Source organism: Bison bison, unplaced genomic scaffold, assembly GCF_000754665.1.
Source record: "Bison bison bison isolate TAMUID 2011002044 unplaced genomic scaffold, Bison_UMD1.0 scf7180017864340, whole genome shotgun sequence".
Lineage (NCBI taxonomy): Eukaryota > Metazoa > Chordata > Mammalia > Artiodactyla > Bovidae > Bison > Bison bison.
The window spans coordinates 4,092,643-4,113,768 of record NW_011494912.1 but is presented as its reverse complement, the minus strand read 5'-3'; the positions used below and the strand labels follow the sequence as shown (position 1 = coordinate 4,113,768).

Genomic DNA, 21,126 nt, shown 5'->3' with positions numbered 1-21,126 from the left:
AGTTTTGACGCCTGGTCCCTGTCTCAGAGAGCAGGCAAGCTAGTGAGCGGACCAGCTGCCTGAAAAGCCGCAGTGTGAGACGACCAGCTGGGTTGATCATTACAAGCCACTGAGTCCTGAAGCCTGGGCCCTGGGGAGGTGAGGGGAGCCTCCCGGGCCTTTCATTGCTTTAAGCCAGTGTCATTAACCATTCAAGAGATTCACCGAGCACCTGTAGGCAGCAGGCCTACATCAGGACCAAAGATACCTCAGGAAACAAAACGGACTCAAGTCCTATCCTCAGGCAGTAGAGAAATACAAAGCAGGGGAGGGGTGGGGAGGGCTTGTACTCTTCTTACAAGGGGACATTGGAGCAGGTGCTTGAAGGAGATGAGCAGCACACTGCATATCTGAGGGAAAAGCACTCCAGGCAGAGGCAACAGCATGTGCAAAGGCCCTGAGGCCAGGCCATGCTTAGCGTGAGCAAGAGTGGCTGGAGTGGAGTGGGCGAGGGAGGGCCGTGGTAGGGCATGAGGAGGACCTTGCACTAACTTCTGTGGGGAGTCTTCAGGAATTTTTTTTTTTTTTTATGGATTTAAAAAGTTGAGATCTAATTTACCTACCGTTAAATCTATGCATTTTAAGTGTACAGTTTGATGACTTTTAGTATAAACATATGGGTGGGCAGCCATCACCACAGTTCAGGGTTAGAATATTTCTACCACCCAGAATGTTCTCTTGTGCCTATTTCAAGTCAGTCCCTGCCCAGCCCCCAGCAACTGCTGATCTTTCTGTGTCTATAGTTTTGAGATTTCAAACAATGTGTAGTCTTTTGTGTCTGGTTTCTTTCACTTGGCATAGTGTTTTGGAGGCTTATTCAATATTGTTGCATATATCTGTAGTCAAGGACTTCCCTGGTGGTCCAGCGGTGAAGACTCTGCCTTCCAGTGCAGGGGGTGTGTGTTCAATCCTGATTGGGAAAATAAGGTCCTACATGCTGCGGAAAAGTGGAAGTGTTAGTCGCTCAGTTGTGTCCGACTCTTTGCGACCCCATGGACTGTAGCCTGCCAGCCTCCTCTGTCCATGGAATTCTCTGGGCAAGAATACTGGAGTGGGTTGTCATTTCCTTCTCCAAGGGATCTTCCCAACCCAGGGGTCAAACTCGGGTCTGCCTCATTGCAGGCAGATTCTTTACCGTTTTGAGTCACCAGGGAAGCCCTGGTGGCTATGCCATATGGCATGGCCAAAAAAAAGGATAGTTGGGTTCTGCATCTGCAGTCAGAAGGGCTGACTGCATGATATCATTTTATGTGAGGGACTTGAGCATCCTCCCATTTAGATATATGCAGAGGGTCCTGAACCAATCCCCTGAGGATGCCAAGGGACCTCTGTGTACTATTGTATAAATGTGTTCGTGCGTTCACCAGTTGATGGGCATTTGGGGGTGTTTCATGTTTTGTGAATAAGGTCACTATGAACAATTTTTTTTAAACAAATGTTTGTATGGATACATGTTTTTATTTCTCTTTGGTGGTTGGGTCATATAGTGGGTATGTATTAACTTTTCAAGAAATTGTCAAAAACTGTTTTCCAGCGGGTTTGCACCATTTTTCATTTCTCCCAACAATCTGTTCTGATTATTCCACATTGTCATCAGCACTTGATATTGTCAGTTTTTCTATGTTAGCTGCTCCAGTCGGCGTGAAGTGGTATCGCATTGTGGTTTTGATCCGTATTACCCTCATGACTGAGGATGTTGGCCATCTTTCCACATGCTTGTTGCTGTTTGCACACCTTCATTGGTGAAGTGGGTATTCAGCTCTTTTGTTCATTTTGTTTATTAGGTCTTATTAGCAGGTTGTCAAGTGTTCTCTTTTTAAAAGTCATCTGTTCATTATTTTTGGTTGCACTGGGTCTGTTGCTGCACATGGGGCTTTAGTTTCGGTGCGAGGGCTTGTCATCGCGGTGGCTTCTCTTGTTGCGGAGCACGGGCTCTAGGGCACGCAGGCTTCACTAGTCGTGGGTGGAATCTTCTTGGACTAGGGATTGAACCGGTGTCCCCTGCATTGGCAGGTGGATCCTCAACCCCTAGACCACCAGGGAAGTCCAAATGTTCTTTATATGTTGGTGATGGATGACGTTTATTAGATACATGATTTGTAGCTTGACCCATGCCTAACAGCAAGTGACTCCTAGGCCCCAGAATTCCTGGGGTATTAGGTAGTTGGTTGGGTGATTAGAATGCTGGGTTTGGTGGCTTCGGGCGGGGGGCGGGCAGGTCAAGGCTGGCAGGTATGCCTTGCTCCCATCAGCCCACTTGGGCATGTAGGTGCCACCATTCTGTGGCTTAGGGGAGGTCATTTTCCTCCGCTCTGATGTCTAGCTGCCCTGTATGAGGAGCTGACTCTTTCCATGGCCGTGCCAGGATGGGTAATAATGTTGCTGGCTCATCTTGTTGGCCTGAGAGCCATTCTGGGGACACTTTGCATATTCCTGCTGGGAGCATTGTGGGTTGGCTTCTGTATTAGTCAGAATTTATTTGATTTCGGGTGATGTGCATGCGTGCTAAGTCGCTGAGTTGTGTCTGACTCTTTCCAATCCCATGGACTGTAGCCTGCCAGGCTTCTCTGTTCACACAGTCAAGAATACTGGAGTGGGTTACCATGCCCTCCTCCAGGGGATCTTCCAGACCCAGGGATTGAACCCACGTCTCTTGCATTGGCAGGTAGATTCTTTACCACTGCCCCACCTGAAGTCAATTGCAGGTGTCCCTCAAAGAGAATTAGGCAAAAAGATATAACAATGCCTGTGTGTGTGTGAGGATTTGTCGGCTGATGTGAATGAAGGGCTCAGGGGACCACCTTCAGGTTCAGCTGGATCCAGGCTTTCCGAATCCTGGGACTCAGATCTGCTTTCTCTGTGCTGGCACTGCTCCCTGGCAGGCTCTGCCATGTGGTAACCCTGCAGCTCCTGGCTTTCATCCCCCAGCCAGGCAGCCCCGGAACAAGAAGAGCACCTCTTCCCAAAGCTTCCAACCAGAGTCCGGGCCCTGATGCTGCTTGGGTCATACCACCTTCCTTCAGCTAACCATGGGGCTCTGGCCAGGCCTGGGTCATGTGTCTACTCTAGGACTCTAGGTGTGGGACTTTGGGGTCAGCTCACATAAGTCATATGGGGCTCCCCAGGTGGCACTGGTGGTAAAGAACCCACCTGCCAAGCAGGAGACATAAGAGATGCAGGTTCGATCCCAGGTTCAGGAAGATTTCCCTACAGGAGGGCATGGCAGCCCACTCCAGTATTCTTGTCTGGAGAATCCCATGGACAGAGGAGCCTGGCAGGCTGCAGTCCCTGGGGTTGTACAGAGTCAGACACAACTGAAACGACTTAGTGTGCACACACAGATCGTATGCATCAAGAATGGAGAAAAGGGGATCTCCCTGGTGGCTCAGTGGCAAAGAATCCACCTGGCAATGCAGGGACACCGGTTTGATTCCTCGTCTGGCAAGATCCCACATGCTTTGGAGCAACTAAGCCTGTGCGCCACAACTGTTGAGCCTGTGCTCTGGAGCCCGGGAGCCACAACTCCTGAAGCCCGCGTGCCCTAGAGCCTGTGCTCCACGACAAGAAAACCTGAACATTGCAACTGGAGAGAAGGCCCCCCTCGCCACAACTAGAGAAAAGCCCGAGTGCAGTAATGAAGACCCAGTGCAGCCAAAAATAAAAAATAAATAATAAAATTTTAAAACTGGGGGGAAAAAAAGAATGGAGAAAAATGTTCTCTAAAAAGGAATAGTGTTCTATGTCCAAGAGTGGGATGAGATACAGCGCCCCTGGGGGGCGTGGTGCTTCTCCCCAAATCCTCTATCCGTCCGTGGTGCTCTGTATTCCCTCTCCCCACTGGACAGTGTGCCCCCCAAGGCAGAGGGCGCATCCTGCCTGCGGCTCTGGGGGCGGGACAGGGCCCAGCGGGTGGTGAGTCCTCCACGGGCACCTCATACAAGAGAGGGAGTGCGCACAGTGTGGTGGGGGTGGAGTGGTGGGCCCGTCCTTTCTGCTCCCCCAGCCCCCTGAGCCAGGCCCATCTTGCTGTCACCTGGTACCCTGAACTGATCACCATGGACACGGGGACTTACCCTCTCAGGAGTCCCCTTTGTCAGACCTAATGCCCTGCGTGCTGTGTGCATCGCGTTCTTCTCTGCTTAGTCATAAAAGCAGGGAGCTGTAGCGGTGGGAGGGCGGGCAGAGGGCATGCTGAGTCCATCCTGGTGCGAGGTTGGGGCAGGTCTAAGCTTCTCTGTGTGTGGGTGTGTCCCTCCACTAGGGATGGGGTGGGCGGGTGCTGGACTCAATAGCTGGCATGTGGCCTGCATGGTGAAGCTGGTTGATTAAATTAGATGTTGCTTTGTCCGCCCACATCGAGAAGCATGAGAGCTGTTGGCTAGTCCTAGAGGGTCTGGGGTCCACTGGGGAGTGACCCACCAGGTTGCCCTGCATGTCAGAACCTGCCAGCCTGTGCTCTGGTGGTGAGAGCCGCATCCAGCTGTTGGTGGCTGTGATGACCCACGTGGTCCTGCTCTGGGGCGTCTGGGGTTAATACAGCCAGTGCCGCAGACCCCCGAGCCAGCTCACTCTCGATTCTCACCTCCTGGGCCCAGGACCTGGGCAGAGAGAGCAAGCCAGACTGAGAGTCCGGCAGACCAGGACACAAGTCCCGACAACATCTTCTCATGCACAGCCCACACCTGTGACCACTTCTCTGTACCTCAACTTCCCCATCTGGAAAATGGGGGTGACCGTGGTCTCCACTTCACGGGGCCAGGGGTGTGATGTCATCTGGTGATGTAATGTCATCCCTTCTGTTGTCTGCCCACAGGTGAGTGACCATGGCGGAGAGCACGTGACCCGCGCGGACCTTCTGTGCCCACCCAGTGGCACCACCATGCAGAAGCCCAGCGGCCTGAAGCCCCCCGGCCGTGGGGGGAAGCACTCAAGCCCCATGGGTCGGACGTCCGCTGGGTCAGCCTCGGCCTCTACCACCGTAGCGCCCACTGGCTCTAAGGAAGGTGCGTAGGACCAAGGGTAGAGGGGTGAGAGGCTGGAGGGGGGTGGCGGGTAGTGGTTCTTCTGGAAGAGCTGAAAGGACTTGAGCCACTTCCTGACCAGCCCGGAGGCCAGTGGTTCTGGGAAGTTCTCCTTGATGTCTGCCCACAGCCCTCTGAAAATTAACTAGCGATGGGCAGTAACACGTGCTTTGGGTTCATTGTTCCTTTTGACACTCTTCCAGCTCCAGGAGGCAGGTACCGCTGTTGCCTTCCCTTAGGGACGAGGCAGTGGAAGCCTGGGGAGGCATGGCAGCTTGTCCACATCACTCAGCCTGGAAGACACAGCCCTATTCGCACTCCAACCTCTGCCAACCTCCCTGCGCCCACTCATTCCCCTTCTGGGGTCTGAGATGGTCCCCCACACTAGCTTTCTTGTGTGCCACCCAGACCCGTGCCCTTTGAACTTGCTTTACTCATGTAACCTTCTGCGGGTGGGCACAGGGTGCCCACAGGGCAGGGTTAAGGCCGGGCACTCTGACTGGAGGCACCAGCTCTGAAGGCAAATGGTTGAGGACAGCTGTTAGCTGTTGGCTTTTTCTGGTGACAAAACTAAGATAGTCCACTGTGTACTAGTTAAAGTTTGAAGCGGGGGTAAAATCGCCAGACATCGTCTCTAGAGGCAACTGCTGGGTTGGCCAGAGCATTCATTCGGGTTTTTCCGTACGATATACCAGTAAAACCCAAACAGACTTTTTGGCCAACCTGGTATTATTACTTTGGTTTTTATCTTTTCACTTTTTTCTTAGCTGTTTGCAATCATGCTGCATATACAACCTGAAAATCTGCTTTTTCCCTTTTAACATGATCAAGTGGATTTTCTCATATCACTAAAAATCTCACGTGTCCATCATTTATAAATGGCTGTAGAATATCCTATTCACTCAACAAATATAAATCAAGGGCCTGCTCTGTGGACGCAGTCCTAACCACTGGAGCTCTCATTTTGAGCAAAACTGGATGTGGTCCCAGCCCTTAGGGGACTGCCAGCCTGGTGGGGGGTGGGGTGCTGAGTATCACGAGGTCCTCTAACTGGGGCCTGACACGGTCCCGAAGGTCAGCAAAACTTTCCCTGAGGAGGGCACGTGTGAGCTGAGGTGTGAGGGTGACGGTTTACTAGATGAGGAGGGGAAGGCATTCCAGGCAGAGGGAACAGGACATGCAAAGGCCCGGTGCAGAAGGGAGTGGAAAGGGAGGGGAAAAAAGCGAGTGTGGCTGTGTGACCAGTGGGAAGTGTGCCGGTGAGATAGGGGCAGACTGGTTGCGGGGACAAGTTGGGGTTATACAGGGAGTTTCACTTCCATCCTAACGGTGAGGAGCTGCTGAGAAATTTTCAATCAAAAGGAATGTGATAGAGGGAATTGGGAAATGAGGCGTATGAGGTTGGGGAGGGCGGCAGAGGCAGGTGATGAAGGGCAGGGGGACTGGGTTTGTTTTAAGTGTGATGGGACCTGTTGGAAGATGTTATTATAGCAGAGAACATCTGGGTGTTGCTAAGCATCCTTCAAGCTTGGAGAGAGGGTTGCAGGGGTTCAGAACGGGATTGGGGAGATGGGCGAGGAGGCATGTGGTCACCCAGGTGAGGATGTTTGCACTCACTGCCAGGGCTGTGAAGAGGTCAAGGGACTGACCACCATGAGTGGGCTGCAGAAGACTTCCTGGAGGAAGTGTGAGTGAGCTCAGCCTGGAGGCGAGAGGAATGTAAATGTGAAGGAGGGTGACATGGGACCTGGAGGAAGAGCCTGGGCAGAGGCACCAAGCGGGCTGAGCTCGGTCTAGTGCGGGCGGGAGTTGTGTAGCCCCTTGATTGGAGAGAGGCCAGTGCAGGAGGCACAAGAGATGTGGGCTCCATCTCTGGGTCAGGAAAATCCCCTAGAGAAGGAAATGGCGGCCTACTTCAGTATTCTTGCCTGGAAAATTCCATGGACGGAGGAGCCTGGTGGGCTGCAGTTCATGGGGTTGCAGAGAGTCAGACACAACTGAGTGTACTTGTGTGCACACACACACACACACACACACACACTGATTGGAGAAGGGCTTAAGTGAGGCCCCTTGCTGGCCCTCTTCCCTCTTGAAGAGAGCCCATAGCACCTTCTAGATTCTTTGCTCCTTGCCCCCGCTCTGATCCAGAGGCCTGAGTTCTGGCTGTGACCCAGCTCTCACGTCCCTCCTAGCTCTGCGCCTGCTGTGTGCCCTTGAAAGAGTTACTTGACCTCTCAGAGCCGCAAATGGGATAATAACATTTCTCTCATGGAATCAACTGAGTTAATAAACATTAAGTGCCTGCAGGCACAAGGCTCATTAGAGAGTAATTTCTTTTCCTTTCAACCATCCATAATCTCATTACGGAAAGATCTGAATGATAAAAGAAGGAACTCCCATTACTCCTCCATTTAACCTAATCACACCCCCCCACCCATCGTCCTCTATTTCCTTCTGGTCTTCTTTGCTATTGCTCATGTTGTTTCGAGCAGTTAAGGCATGGTTTGTATCCGAACCAGCATCTGACTGCTGGGCATTTCATTGCCTCTGTGGCACGTGCCCCCTGCTAAGGCACTGTCATCTTTGCCGTCTTGTCTTGAACGGCTCCGTCGTTGTGGTCCCTGGAGGAAAGGGGATCGGACCACACTGTGGGGCCTGCTGGTTGCCTCCTGGTCACCCTGGTCTGGGAGCCCCTGAGGGTGGTGGCTGGGTGGTCTGCCTAGACCCCAACCCTGCAGGGGGGATTGTTCTGGGGAGAGGGGGTGCCACTCCCTGAATGCCCAATCCATCAGGAGCCACGCCCCCCACTTAGGGACATACTGGTGGCCAAAGGGGGCAGCTGTGCTGGGTGCCGCCCTCCTTCCTGCTCTGGCACCTGCCTTTGCAGGTCAGAGAGACACAGACACCGGGCTGGGGGAGGGAGTAGTTGGCCGGGGCAAGGACCCTGTGAGAGGGGAAGGGAGGCGTTTTTGGCACAGCTCCAGGTCTCATAACGAGTCCGAGCAGAGCCGGGATGGGAGACCGCAGCAGGGGAGGATGGTGCCTGCCCCCAACTCCTGTTGGCCTGTGGGCTCCCTCACCCATACCATGGAGCTGGCCATCAGCTCTCCAAGGTGCTGGAGGTGCCCGTCCCCATGGGACACTGGGACTCTGGGGGTGGGCACTGGGGCGCCGAGAGAGGGTCTGGCAGAAGCTGGAGCCTGGTGGTGGTTGGAGGGGGCAGTTGCTCTGGGAATCAGGGCAGTGGCAGCTTCCCAAAGTATGAGCTCAGCCTCCGGGCAGAGGGTCTGCCAAGGGCCAGGCCTGGGTTGATGCCCCAGCCCACCCCAGCCTGTGTCAGTTCCCAGAGTGGTGACACATGGGGAGAGGATGGCCCGGGGTGGAGGGGGACGTGGGAGGGGGTCTCCCATACCAGGAGCTGACCCAGAGGTGGTCAGGGCTGGTGCACAGGATGGGAGTCTGGGACCCACCGGTGGACCAAGGCCTGGGTGGGCCTCGAGGTCAGGGGAGCCCAGCCAGATGGGATGGAACCCCTGGAGGCTGCTTCAGATCAGGCGGGGGCCGGGGGGGGGATCCTCACTCAGGAGGTGACACTGATTGTGAAGATCTGAGTTGATGAGCAGGAAGCCGCTCATCAACTCAGAGGTCAGGAAAAGGGCACCCCAGCAAAGATTCTGAGTCTTGAAGTTTCTGAGGACTAGAATGGATGGAGAGCAGGTTGAGGGGTCCTTGGAAGGTTGTGAGTGGGCCAGGCTAAGAGCGGGACTGGAAGGGAGATGGGGTGCTGAAACCCGGGCTTCCCTGGGGGTTGGGGCTCTATCCTGGGCCTGAGGAAGACATGGGGGGATTTCAGGCCTCCAGGCCCCAGATGCTGCTGGCGGCGGTCCTCGCTGTGGGTCAGGAGCAGCCCTCGGTGGCCCAACGCTGCTGGGCCGTCATGGGAAAGGTGGGACCACGGTGGGCTTGCACAGGACCCTTCGCCCTTCTGGGTCCACTTCTGAGCCTCAGGTCGGGGCCAGGCCAGGCCAGGCCGTGTGTGTCCCTCTGGAACAAGGACTGGCCGCGGGGACCTGGAGGAGACTCAAGGGCGGCTGAGCGAAGGGACAGACCACAAACCACTGTTGAGGTCTTCTGCCCTTGCCCCCAACTGGGGCAGGTGGGTCCTTGGAGGGTCTCTCCCCTCTCGCATCCCTCACACTGTGGTCCAGCCCCAGAGATGTCCCATCTAGGCGGGGATGGCATTTGACACTTGCTTTGTTACAAGCCAGCCCAGCAGCAGGTGGCTTTTCACGTCTCTTTCTCATTAACTAGCCAGTGAAAAGAACTGTTCTTCTGTCCATTTTAAAGGTGACAAAACTGAGGCTTCGAGCTCTCAGCTGAGTTGCCCAAAGTTACAGGGCCAGAGAGAGGCAGGACTGGGGTCATGAGACACGTCTAAAGCCGGCTCAAGGGACCTCCCTGGTGGTCTTGTGGTTGAGAGTCCGTCTGCCAATGCAGGGGACACGGGTTCGATCCCTGGTCCGGGAAGATCCCATGTGCTGTGGAGAGGCTAGGCCCATGCGCCACAACTACTGAAGCCCAAGCTGTCTAGAGCCCGTGCTCCGCAACAAGAGAAGCCACTGCAGTGAGAAGCCTGCGCACTGCAGCTAGAGAGGAGCCACTTGCCGCAACTAAAGAAAGCCTGAGCGCAGCAACGAGGATCCAGTGCAGCTAAAAAAATATAGAGAAAGAAAGAAATTAAAAAAAAACAAAACTGGTTCAGGCTGCCGGCACCCACTGCCCCCCACCAGGGGTAAGGCGGCTGGGATGGCTGGAGTGCTGAGTCCAGTCCCACGCTCTGCTCAGACCTGGGGCTGGTGGGCAGGGTGGGAGGAGCCATCTGTCTGTATTAGGATGAGATCTGGGTGACCTGTGGGCCTGTGGCCTTTCTCCATTCGGAGCGTCGGGGACAGGAGACCAAGGACCGGTGTGCATGGGCATTCCCTTCATACAAGGAGTGCCCACTCAGGACAGGGTCTACCTCTTATTCTATGATCTCCCCCAAGGGGCACAGAGCTTTTCAGGTCTGGCTTATTGAGCTGGGGCCCGGGTGCCCCCACACCCTGTGGGTGCTCGGACATGAGCACCAGCCATGCCTGGGATGAGGCATTCACAGAGCTTCACAGCTGGCCTCTGGTCCTAGACACTGACCCCCCTCCACTCCACCCTGGAGGTCTGTCTCTCAGCTCAGTCCCCATGCTCCCGAGGAGGGTGTGTGTGTGTGTGTGTGTGTGTGTGTGTGTGTGTGCGCACACGCGCACGCTCTCAGTCGCTTCAGTCGTGTCCCACTCTGTGACCCCATGGACTGTAGCCCACCAAGCTCCTTTGTCCACAGGATTCTCCCGGCAAGAATACGGGAGTGGGTTGCCCTGCCCTCCTCCAGGGGATCTGCCTGACCCAGGGATTGAACCCAAGTCTCCTGCATCTCCTCCATTGCAGGCAGATTCTTTATCACTAGTCCCACCTGAGAAGTCCCCCCTAGGAGGGTAGGTGGCATCATGCCCGTTTTAACTGACTTGTCCCAGATGCTGTGCAAGCCTGGGCAGAACCAGGAGCTTCCAGCCCTTGCCCCTGCAGAGCCAGCGCTGCCCCAGGCGGCACACACTCCCTTCAAGGTCAACGCTCTTGCTCTCCTCCCCTAACCACATCCTAAACTTTTTTTATGCCCTCAGGATGGGGAAAGCCAAGCTGAGCTTTTCTGTGGCTGGACTGTGGACGGGCGGGGGGCAGGGCAGCCTCCTAATGCTCCCAGAATCGATTGGGAATGGTGGCAGGGGGTGGTGAGAGCAGGGAGGGGCAGGCAGGGGCCCAGCTGCCAGCACCCGCCCACGGCGGCTGGCGTGGCCATAGCAGGGCTTCTCCATGGGGACCTGGCTCTGCTCTTTCCAGGGTAAGTCTCCCGTGTCTTTGTCTCCCTGGGGCCCCAGCCGAGTCTGCTGGGTGGGTGCTCTGTCCACCTGGTTTGGGAGTAAGGGGAATGGAAGGGGGGCTTCTGAGTTCTCTTGGGCTCAGGAAGGATGCTGAGCGATCCCTAGGGCTGGGACCCGCCCCTAGCGGGCTGGTAGAGGGTCCCTTCTTCGGGGGATGGATGGCTGGGGACAGCATAGCAGGGGAGATATTGGGCCTGTGGTGGCCAGAGGGTGGGCCCTGCCTTGGTCAGGGTGCATTGGGAGGGGTCTCTCCAGAGACGATATGGGCGGGTGCTGTCAAGGAGCTGATGGGAGGTGGAGCGGGCAAGGGGAAAGTTGGCGCCGTTGTGGAATGCTCTGGAGACCCCATCCCTTCCTTCGACCTTTGTGTTGAGAACCTGCTGGGAGAGCAGGGGTCTTGGAGCAGAAAGCTGCTGTGGGGCTTGTGGGGCATTGATGTGTGTTACTTCAGGTTCACCACGGAGGGGAGGTCAGGGTCTTGGCCTGGCTGCATTTGAGCCCCGTCCTGGGGCTCTGGGGCTGGAGAGGCGGTCTGTGTGGACCCTGCTTCCCAGGACTAGTGTTCTGGGTGGAGTGGTGCAGATGTGTACCCTGGCAGTTTGGGTGGCAGGCTGTGCAAACCGAGGCAGAATGGAGCTCCGTGGCAGTGCCCACGAGTGGTGCCGGAGCTGGTCTGATAGGCAGGCAGGGTTTCCTTAAGTGACACAGAGAGGAAAAATGCTGTAATTTTAGGTCAGAGTGACCATGTACTGCCTGGGACAGCCCTGGTTTATGCTTGCAGTCTTAGCATGATACTGTATTAATAGCACTGGCTTTCTCTCCACAGTGTCTGGCTTTGGATGATAAATCATGTAGTCACCTTATTCACTGCCCCTCCTAAGTCATCACACTGCTCATTTGCACATTAAAGGCTTTGACAAGTCTTGCAGCAAAGTCACCTTAACTTTGCTTAAGCCCCTGCTTCTCAGTTTGTCTGAATTTTGAGATTAAGGATTTGTTTTCATGAGACCTATTAACACTGTGTGGAACTACGTTCTGTGGGATATTTATGTGTATGTTAAGTCGCTTTAGTCATGTCTGACTCTGGGACCCCATGGACCATAGCCTGCCAGGAATTCTGTCCAGGGATTCTGTCCAGGGGATTCTTCAGGCAAGAATACTGGAGTGAATTGCCATGCCTTCCTCCAGGGGGTTTTCCCAACCCGGGGATCGAACCTGCGTCCTTACTATGTCTCCTGCATTGCCAGGTGGGCTCTTTACAACTAGCACTACCTGGGGAGCCCCATGGGACATGTACAGATACGCTTTATCCCCTCTGGCCTTCATGAGCAGAGGGCTGACTTCATCATGCCCCTTGGTTCACGTCATATTGCCACCGTGGGTCCCTCCAAGGCCTCTCTTGATTTTTTTTAAGTTGATTCCTTTTTATCCTGTTCCCTGTTCCCATTTCCCCCACATCTAGATATTCATGCCCGTGTACTTTGCCTTGGGACCCTCTTGAATCCTTTCTAACCAAATATCACATCATCAACACTTCCCCATGTCACTTGAAAGAAAAATTTTTAAAAAAATTATTTTTAAAGAGTACTTAATAATCTGCAAGACTTGATCATAATTTATATAACTGCTTACTATTTGGGGGGTTTTGTTTTGTGAATGACAAGACACTGAGTCAGTTTTTTTTTTCCTAAATGATTTCCTTGGGGAATTGGCCGCAGATGACATTCCCTATTTTATTATTTTCTTTCTCAAATATTCTGTTTTTTATTGTGCATTATTCACTTTATTAAACGAGAAACGTGGGCTTCTCATAAAAGCCAAAGGTTAACATAAAAAGTGATCCCCAAATCGAAAGTTAAGTGAATCAGGGGGAATGAGGATGTGGTGGGTTTGCCTTCAGGGAGCTTGCTCTGATGGCTCTGGAAGAGGGCCTGAAGCTGGGGGCTGGAGACTGGAGGCTGGGAAACCCTACTGGAAGCTTCTTTGCTGGGCAAGGTGTGAAATCTCAAGGACTTGATCTCAGAAGGGGTCTCTGAGACCCTTGAGGGAGGTATGGATTTAGGAGTTATTTCTTCTGTGAAATTTCCAGGTCTTGGTGAATAACTGGATTGGGAGTGAAGAGGTGGGGGGAAAGGGGAGGAGCAATGAGGGTTAGTGGCCTGAGAAAATGGGTGGGTGGGGGCACTCCTGAGATAGGGAGGACAGAGGTGGGGTCACTGTGGTTCAGAATGTCAAGTGTGAAGTCCTGGAGGACATCCAAGAGGAGGCAACTGCTGGAAGGGCAGGCTGGCAGCCAGGGAGGGGATCTGGACTGGGGAGAACAACTGAGCTCCAACTTCATTCTCCATCTTTTTTTTTTTTCCATTCTCCATCTTTTTGTGTCACTTGGATCTTTTTAAAAAATTTTATTTGTTTTTAATTGGAAGATAATTGCTTTCCAGTATTGTGTTGGAGTGCTGCAGTCCATGGGGTTGCAAAGAGTTGGACACGACTGAGCGACTGAACTAGACTGATTGTGTTGGTTCTGCCATACATTAACATGAGTCAGCCATAGGCATACATGTGTCCCCTTCCTCTTGAATCTCCCTCCCACCCCATCCTCTATGTTGTCGCAGAGCACCAGGTTTGAGCTCCCTGTGTCATACAGCAAATTCCTACGGGCTATCTATTTTACATATGATAATGTGTATGTTTCAATGCGACTCTGTCAACTCGGCCCACCTCTCCTTCCCCCACTGTGTCCGCATCACTTGGATCTTTCACAAGGAGAATTGATTAACATCTTTTTTAAAAAGGCAGAAACACGGCAGCATATAAACAGCAGCTAAAGGCGCAGGAGAGGGTTAGATTGAGACGGTTGGATTACAGGGGAGCACAGTGCGGAGCAGGGTTCCCAGGTACTGACTGCAGAAGAGGAATATTTTTCCTGCCTCCCGCCTCCTGCCCACCCGCTCCCAGCGTTGGAGACAGGCCAGGGGCTTTGTCCTTCTCTGTCTCCTCTTCCTGTCTCTCATTCACAGGGTCTAGAGAATTTAGATGGGGCTCAGATGGGCCACTAGCCAGGGTGTGGGCTGGGACACGGCCAGTGGTGTGCTGGCGCTGGCCCAGGCTGGCTCATGAGAACCAATTGTGAAATTGTCAGGAATTTTGCAAGCCAGATTCACAGCCCTTATTTAAACAATCAGATTGTGTGTGGACTTAAAATTAAGCACATTCTATTATAAACTAAGGTAATAAATATTCAAAACTTATGACTTCTAGTAGTACTCCTAGTAGCATTTACACCACTAATTTATACCACTAACACAACTATTGTTTTATTGGTGAAATACTACTGTTTACTCCTAGTAAGATTTTTAGCATCTGTGTTTTTGAGGTTGCACGCGTGCTTAGTCGCTTCATTGCGTCTGACTTTTTGCCACCCCATGGACAGTAGCTGCCAGCCTCCTCTGTCTATGGTATTTTCCCAGCAAGAATAGTAGAGTGAGTTGCCAGCCCTCCTCCAGAGGATCTTCTTGACCTGGAGATCGAACTCAAATTTTCTGCGTCTCCTGTATTGCAGGCAGATTCTTTACTGCTGAGCCAGCGGGGAAGCCCGTTTTTGAGGGTGTTTACTCTATATTGGAAGTATGGTATATAATCTCTTCCCAACTCTGTGTTCAATGGCATCATACTGGCATCTTGAGATGGACCACGGGGGTAGAATTTACACTATGGGAATTGGCATAGACTAAAAATCGGGTTACTATTATTATTATTGGGCTGGCCAAGAAGTTCATTTGGTTTTTTCTATAGCATCTTATGGAAAAACCAGGATAAACTTTTTGGCCAACCCAATATTACTATTATTTTCTCTTGGAGAATCAGTTAAGCCTTTCCCAGCACACCACTGGCCAGAATATATGTGGAAAGAAATAGATGGAGACCACCCCATTGGAGAGGACCACTGGGATCGGGCTGGAGTGGAGGAGGCAGAGGGGACCCAGTCCTGTCATGGGAGCAGGGAGCCTTGAGAGGGGCGTGGGCAGCAGGGCCAGGCACCACAAGGCCGGGAAGGGTCTCCTGCAGTGAATGAGGAGGACAGGGCATCCTTGCAGAAGTTTCCAGAGCCAGGAGGCAGGGGTGGGGGTCAGGAGCTGAGGGTCAGAGAGGGATGAGGAAGCAAGAGTCCTATCGGGGGATGGAACCACTCCCTTCTAGATGCTGCTGGATGGAAGAACACCCGCTGCAAGAAGAGCAGAGGACTGTAGCCTGCCAGCCTCCTCTGTCTACGAGTAATAAGTATCTAACTACACCCTGGCTGGTGTTTTGAACTTTTAAGTACTGTGTACACACACACGCACACGTACGTGTACGGGACAAAGCCTAGAAAAACAAAGCTCAGGATGTTAACTGTGATTATGTTTATATGATGGAACTCTGCTGCTGCTGCTGCTGCTGGTAAGTCACTTCAGTCATGTCCGACTTTGTGCGACCCCATAGACGGCAGCCCACCAGGCTCCCCTGTCCATGGAACTCTAGGTCCTTTTTAAAAATCAGTAAATATTATATGTTTAAAATTTTTTCTGCAGTGTACCTGAGTGATCCATGTAATAAGTATTTAAATAGAGAAAAGCTTGTTTTCTGGGAAGGAGAATGGGCGACAGCAGGAGGGGGTGAGGTGAAGGAAGGTGTTTTGTGGGCCAGGAGGGTGTGCATGCCACACGTGGCCTCTGTCCTCTGTCAGAGGGCTGGTGTGGGGAGAGGAGAGAGGTGGTGGGGAGGTGGGTCCCAGGGAAGACCAAAGGGGGATGGAGGTTTGCTTCTTGCCTGGAAAATCCCATGGATGGAGGAGCCTGGTAGGCTGCAGTCCATGGGGTCGAGAAGAGTCAGACACGACTGAGCGACTTCACTTTCACTTTTCACTTTCATGCATTGGAGAAGGAAATGGCAACCCACTCCAGTGTTCTTGCCTGGAGAATCCCAGGGACGGGGGAGCCTGGTGGGCTGCCATCTATGGGGTCTCAGAGTCGGACACGACTGAAGCGACTTAGCTGCAGCAGTAGCAGCAGGGAGGTCCAAAGGCGGGAGGGAGACCAGGTGAACCAGAAGGTGCCTGGAGGGAGCCTCAGATTCCTGGACTGACTCCCTGCAGCCCAGGAAGTGAATGTTCCATGCACCCAGCACAGAGCCGGGTGGGTCCCAGTTCTGTGCGGGCTGTGCAGAGTGGCTGGCACTCAGGGCCTGCTATGGGATCCCGGCCTGGGTGCTAGAGCAGAAACAGCACATTATGAGATTCCATTTAAGTCTGGAAGACAGACATAAGCTTTTTGAAGATGGGATAGATCTCTAGAAGAATGAAGCAGGTAAAGGGTACTGCGGGCAGGTGGGCTTGTAGGTGAAGCAGTCACGGAAGGCTTCTCAGGGGAGGTAAAGGAATGAACAGGTGACTGTCGGGGCAGAGGTTCAGGGAGGTGCTTCCACCCCCATTCACAGTGAGCCTCTCTCCCCAACCCCAGGCCCCTATGCCCTTGGTGCCTTCTTGCCAGCCAGGAGGTCTGGCAGTGCCAGACACTGAGTGCCAGGCACTGAGTTATAGCTGAGGTCCTGGTGTTCCCCACCCCTCTGGCTGAGCTGGCATTTGACTGGGTGCTCAGCGAATGGGGTACCTGGTGGCTGAGATTCAGCAGGTGTGACAAATGCCTGTGCCCACTGGACCATAAAGAAGGCTGAGCACTGAAAAGTTGATGCTCTCGAACTGTGTGCTGGAGAAGGCTCTTGAGAGTCCCTTGGACAGCAAGGAGATCCAACCAGTCCATCCTAAAGAAATCAACCCTGAATTCACTGGAAGGACTGATGCTGAAGCTGAAGCTCCAATACTTTGGCCAGCTGATGGGAAGAGCCGACTCACTGGAAAAGACCCTGGTGCTGGGAAAGATTGAGGGCAGAAGGAGAAGGGGGTGACAGAGGATGAGATGGTTGGATGGCATCATCGACTCAATGGACATGATTTTGAGCAAGCTCCGGGAGATAGTGAAGGACAGGAAAGCCTGGTGTGCTGCATTCCATGGGGTTGCAAAGAGTCAGACACGACTGAGCGATTGGACAACAACAGCAATGGCTTCCTGGGGAGGGTGGGACCAAAGACTTTGCTGAAAAAGGTGAGGATGAAGTCTCATCTGGGCAACCCCTCCCCCCCACCTTGGACCAGACCACCAGCTGCTGTCCCTCCACATCACATCCTTTAGCCCTTTTCATCAAAGTTCTACTTTGAACTTGAAACCAGCCGTCAGTTCCTTTGTGCCTGCTGTCTGGGGAAGGGTCAGCTGCTAGTGTGAGCTTTAGGTCCGTCGCTGCTCTTTGCTTTCTTGGGGCTTTGCTGCTGGTCCCTGAGGGAATTAAGAGGGCAGGGAGGCCCAGGCCCTGCCTTCAAGGAGCTTCCAGAACCGGCCCAGAGGCTCAACCCATCAGCCAGGTCTTTGACGACATGCCGGCTCCTCTGGGAGAAGAGGTGAGGCTTGTAGAATGTCCATGCTTCCCAGAACCCTAGCAATTTCTGACCTCACCCTTCATAGTCCCATGGGGAAACCAAGGCCCACACCTGAGAAGGGGCTTGGTCAGGCCCAGCCAGCATGTGACGGATGGCTCCCTGGAGGGAAGGGGGCTCTGTGGGGTGCCATGCCTTCCTCAGCTCAGGCTGCTGCCAGCTGCCCCGGGGTGAGTGGAGGATTTGATGAAGGTTTGTGCCTGACAGCCTGGGCCACCAAAGAGGAAAAATGCAGCGGAACACCCAAGTGCGGCTGCCCGGCTCCTGGATTTTAGCAGCTGTTGAAACAACTGGTCCCTGGGCCTGTGACCCCTGGAAGGGGTGGGGTTGAGGAAGAATGGAGATTACCTGGGGGTCTGCGTGGGCTGGGACAGCTGGGAGGACAGCTGAGTAGGCAGCTTCTGGCCAAGAATAGCCACGCTGGGTCCCCCTCGACCGGGGGTCCCAGTTGTGTTCTCAGGACAGACAACAGGTAGGCTCTCACCTGGGCCATGGCTATTAGGTTAAGCAGACATCACAGAGCCCCTCTGCTCCAGGAAGTGTTCAGGAAGTGGTGATGGGAAAGGCACATATGCTTGCCGAGCCTCTGTGGGGCCTGCCTTACCAGGAGGCTCTGAGCTGGACCAGCTGGGCCCGGCTCAGGCCTGGGTTGTTGTTCAATCACTCTGTCGTGTCTGACTCTTTGCAACCCGGAGGACTGCAGCCCGCCAGGCTTCCCTGTCTTTCACTGTCTCCCAGAGATTGTTCAAACGCACTTCCATTGAGTTGATGATGTCATCCAATCATCTCATCGTCTGTCGCCTCCTTCTCCTGCCTTCAATTTTTCCCAGCATCAGGGTCTTTTCCAATGAGTCAGCTCTTCCCATCAGGTGGCCAAAATATTGGACCTTCAGCTTCAGCATCAGTCCTTCCAAAGAATGTTCAAGGTTGATTTCCTTTAGGATAGACTGGTTTACCCCTGTGCTGTCCAGGGGATTCTCAAGGGTCTTCTCCAGCACCACCGTTTGAAAGCATCAGTTCTTTGGTGCTCAGCCTTCTTTACGGTCCAGCTCTCACATCCATACATGACTAATGGAAAAACCATAGCTTTGACTAGGTGAACCTTTGTCGGCAAAGTGATGTCTCTGCTTTTTAATACACCAGCCTGGGTAACTGGGCAAGTTTTGTAAATTCCATTTCCTAATCTGCAAGATAAGAATATAAAAAGCACCCAGTCCATCAAGGGCATGGGGTCAGCACTCCATGAATGGTAGCTGCTGTTTTAATGATGATAACCTTGAACTCTTGTTAGCATGACCCATGGGCTACTTGGGCAGTGCTATGCAGGACCTGGGGTTGGAGCTCCATCTGATTTGTGGCTTCCTCCCACTATGACTGCTTTTTGAGGCAGCATTTTTTTTTTCCTAAGGAAGGGACCCACCTGAACTTGTGGAGTTCCCAGTCCCCATACAGGTGTGATCCCAGCAGAAGTTCCTGGTAACAGGATGGTCCTAGATGAGAACTGGGGACCCAGAGCTCGGCCCAGGTGCGGGGAACAGTGGGATGAAGTCAGCTGCTCCAGAGGGTGGGGTGAGGCAGAACTATTGGTCCAAGGTCACCAGAATCTCCCTGGAAGCCCTTCTTCTGGGCCTTTTGTGATTTTTAATTTTTTCTAATCCTTTCGAGTATCAGTCATTCTTATCGCAATAAGAATGGTCGGCACTTGCTCACTGGTGTGGCCCAGGCACCCTTCCTAAGGCTTTCTGTGCATCACTGCTCAGCAGCCCTGTGATGGGGGCCAGGCGAGGAGATGGAGGTGGGGCTCCAGAGTCTGCTTCCTTAGCCACCATGGCCTCTACCTCTGGGGATCTCAGGGGTGGGAGAGAAGAACCTTGGGGACCCACCCACCCAGGGTCCCACAAGAAACAGGACACATCCCTCTCCAGGAAGGAGTATAAGGTGAGACTGTTCCCTGTTCGAAGGGAACTGTAGGGTTTGGCCAGAATCTAGGAAATGGGTCCATGCAGGGGAGTCCAAGATTAGGGTGGTTGTAGTTTGGGGCTTGGCGTGGTGAGTGTTTTGTACACATTTGTTGGATGAATGAAAGCGCCCTGCACCAAGAGCCAGAGGCCTTTGGTCGGAGCTTGGCTCTGCTGCCTCTTGCCTGGGTCCCTAGATAAAGCAACTGATGTCTCTGAGCCTCAGTTTCCTCACCTGTAAAATGGGATCACAAAATCACTTCACACAGTTGACCGTGAGGGTCGTACGAGCTACTGTATGTCCGCCTCTTAGCACAGGGCATCCGTTCATGGGTACAGTCACTGTGGCTGTTCATCAAGGTCACTAGCAAAGCTCACAGATTTCCCGGGAGCCCAGCTCACAGCTGAAAGGGAGCCCCTTGCCCCTCACTTAAGACCCCCATTCTGGCTGCCTAGGCTCTGGGTGGTCACATGCTTTCCCACCACTACTAGTGCCCCAGACGGATCCCTGCCTGCTTGGCCTCGTATGTGCGTCCTGCCGTGGAGTTTGTGACTTCCTCATCCTCCAGGAGCTCTGTCCTTCCAGCCTTAAGATAGCATGTAGCCAGGCCTATGGCCCTGGCCTCCTTGACCTTGGGTACCGGGAGGATGCTGGCAGAGCTGCTGCCCCTGTGACCCCTGTACTGGCTGCCTGTGGAAAGATCCAGAAACACAAGCATCTCTGATAGGGGCATGGCAGTGTCTGCTTGCCTTCTGTCCCCATCTCTGTTTGACAACCGCATCAGCTTCTGGAGTAGAAGAGAAAAAGGATGAGTCTTTCCCTGCCTGATACTTTGTCTGGCAGGAAGGAGGAACAGCCTCTGAACCTTGAGGTTTAACTGGGCAGGCTTTCCAAACACTTGCACATGGGGCCCTGCATGCAACCCAGGAGCCAGACATGCACAAAGCATGGTGGGTTTGAGCTCTGCTCTGTCCTTTTGTGAGTGACCAAGCCTGCGAAGGCAGGAGACATGAGATGCAGGTTCCATCCCTGGGTCGGGAAGATCCCCTGGAGGAGGGTATGGCAACCCACTCCAGTATTCTTGCCTGGAGAATCCCATGGTCAGAGGAGCCTGGTAGGCTACAGTCCATAGGGTCACAAAGAGTCGGACATGACTGAAGAGACTTGGCACACACGCACATGAATACAAGCAGGTTGGCCCCCTTCTGTTCTTTTTCTGAGTTTACAGCACATCTGAGCCCAGGCCTGGGAGTCAGGCCCCCCAGTGAGGGTTTTTATCCCCATTTCTGCTGTGTGGCCTTGGGCAAGGCCCATGCCTGAGCCTCAGGGTCATTCTTTCTATAAAGAAGGGCAAAATCAGGGGACCCAGTTCAGGCCACAGAGCCTGAAGTTCAGACCAGGAATGAGGTTAAGTGCTTGCTTCCACCTCCCATACTCCTCAACCCCTCTTTTCCTGGTCTGTGCACCCTGAGGCTTGGGCTGCAGCTTGGGGGTGGGGGGGGAGGAGAAGATAACAGGAGTGGAGTAAGAGGGTTTACTGGCTCCTTCCTTGTCCTGAGATGTCTGTGGCTAGCTGTCCAGGAACAGTTGGGAGCCCAGAACTGTCTGGGGG

General features: G+C 53.4%; 1 protein-coding gene across 1 annotated transcript in view; it reads left to right on the top strand.

Moving 5' to 3' along the window:
* CLIP2 (CAP-GLY domain containing linker protein 2) overlaps positions 1-21,126 on the top strand; it is a 75,691-nt gene that overhangs the window by 16,879 nt on the left and 37,686 nt on the right. The window contains exon 2 of the mRNA XM_010854345.1: positions 4,853-5,042. Coding sequence (XP_010852647.1) covers positions 4,919-5,042 — 124 coding nt within the window. The 5' untranslated portion in view covers positions 4,853-4,918. The remainder of the gene's footprint in view (positions 1-4,852; positions 5,043-21,126) is intronic.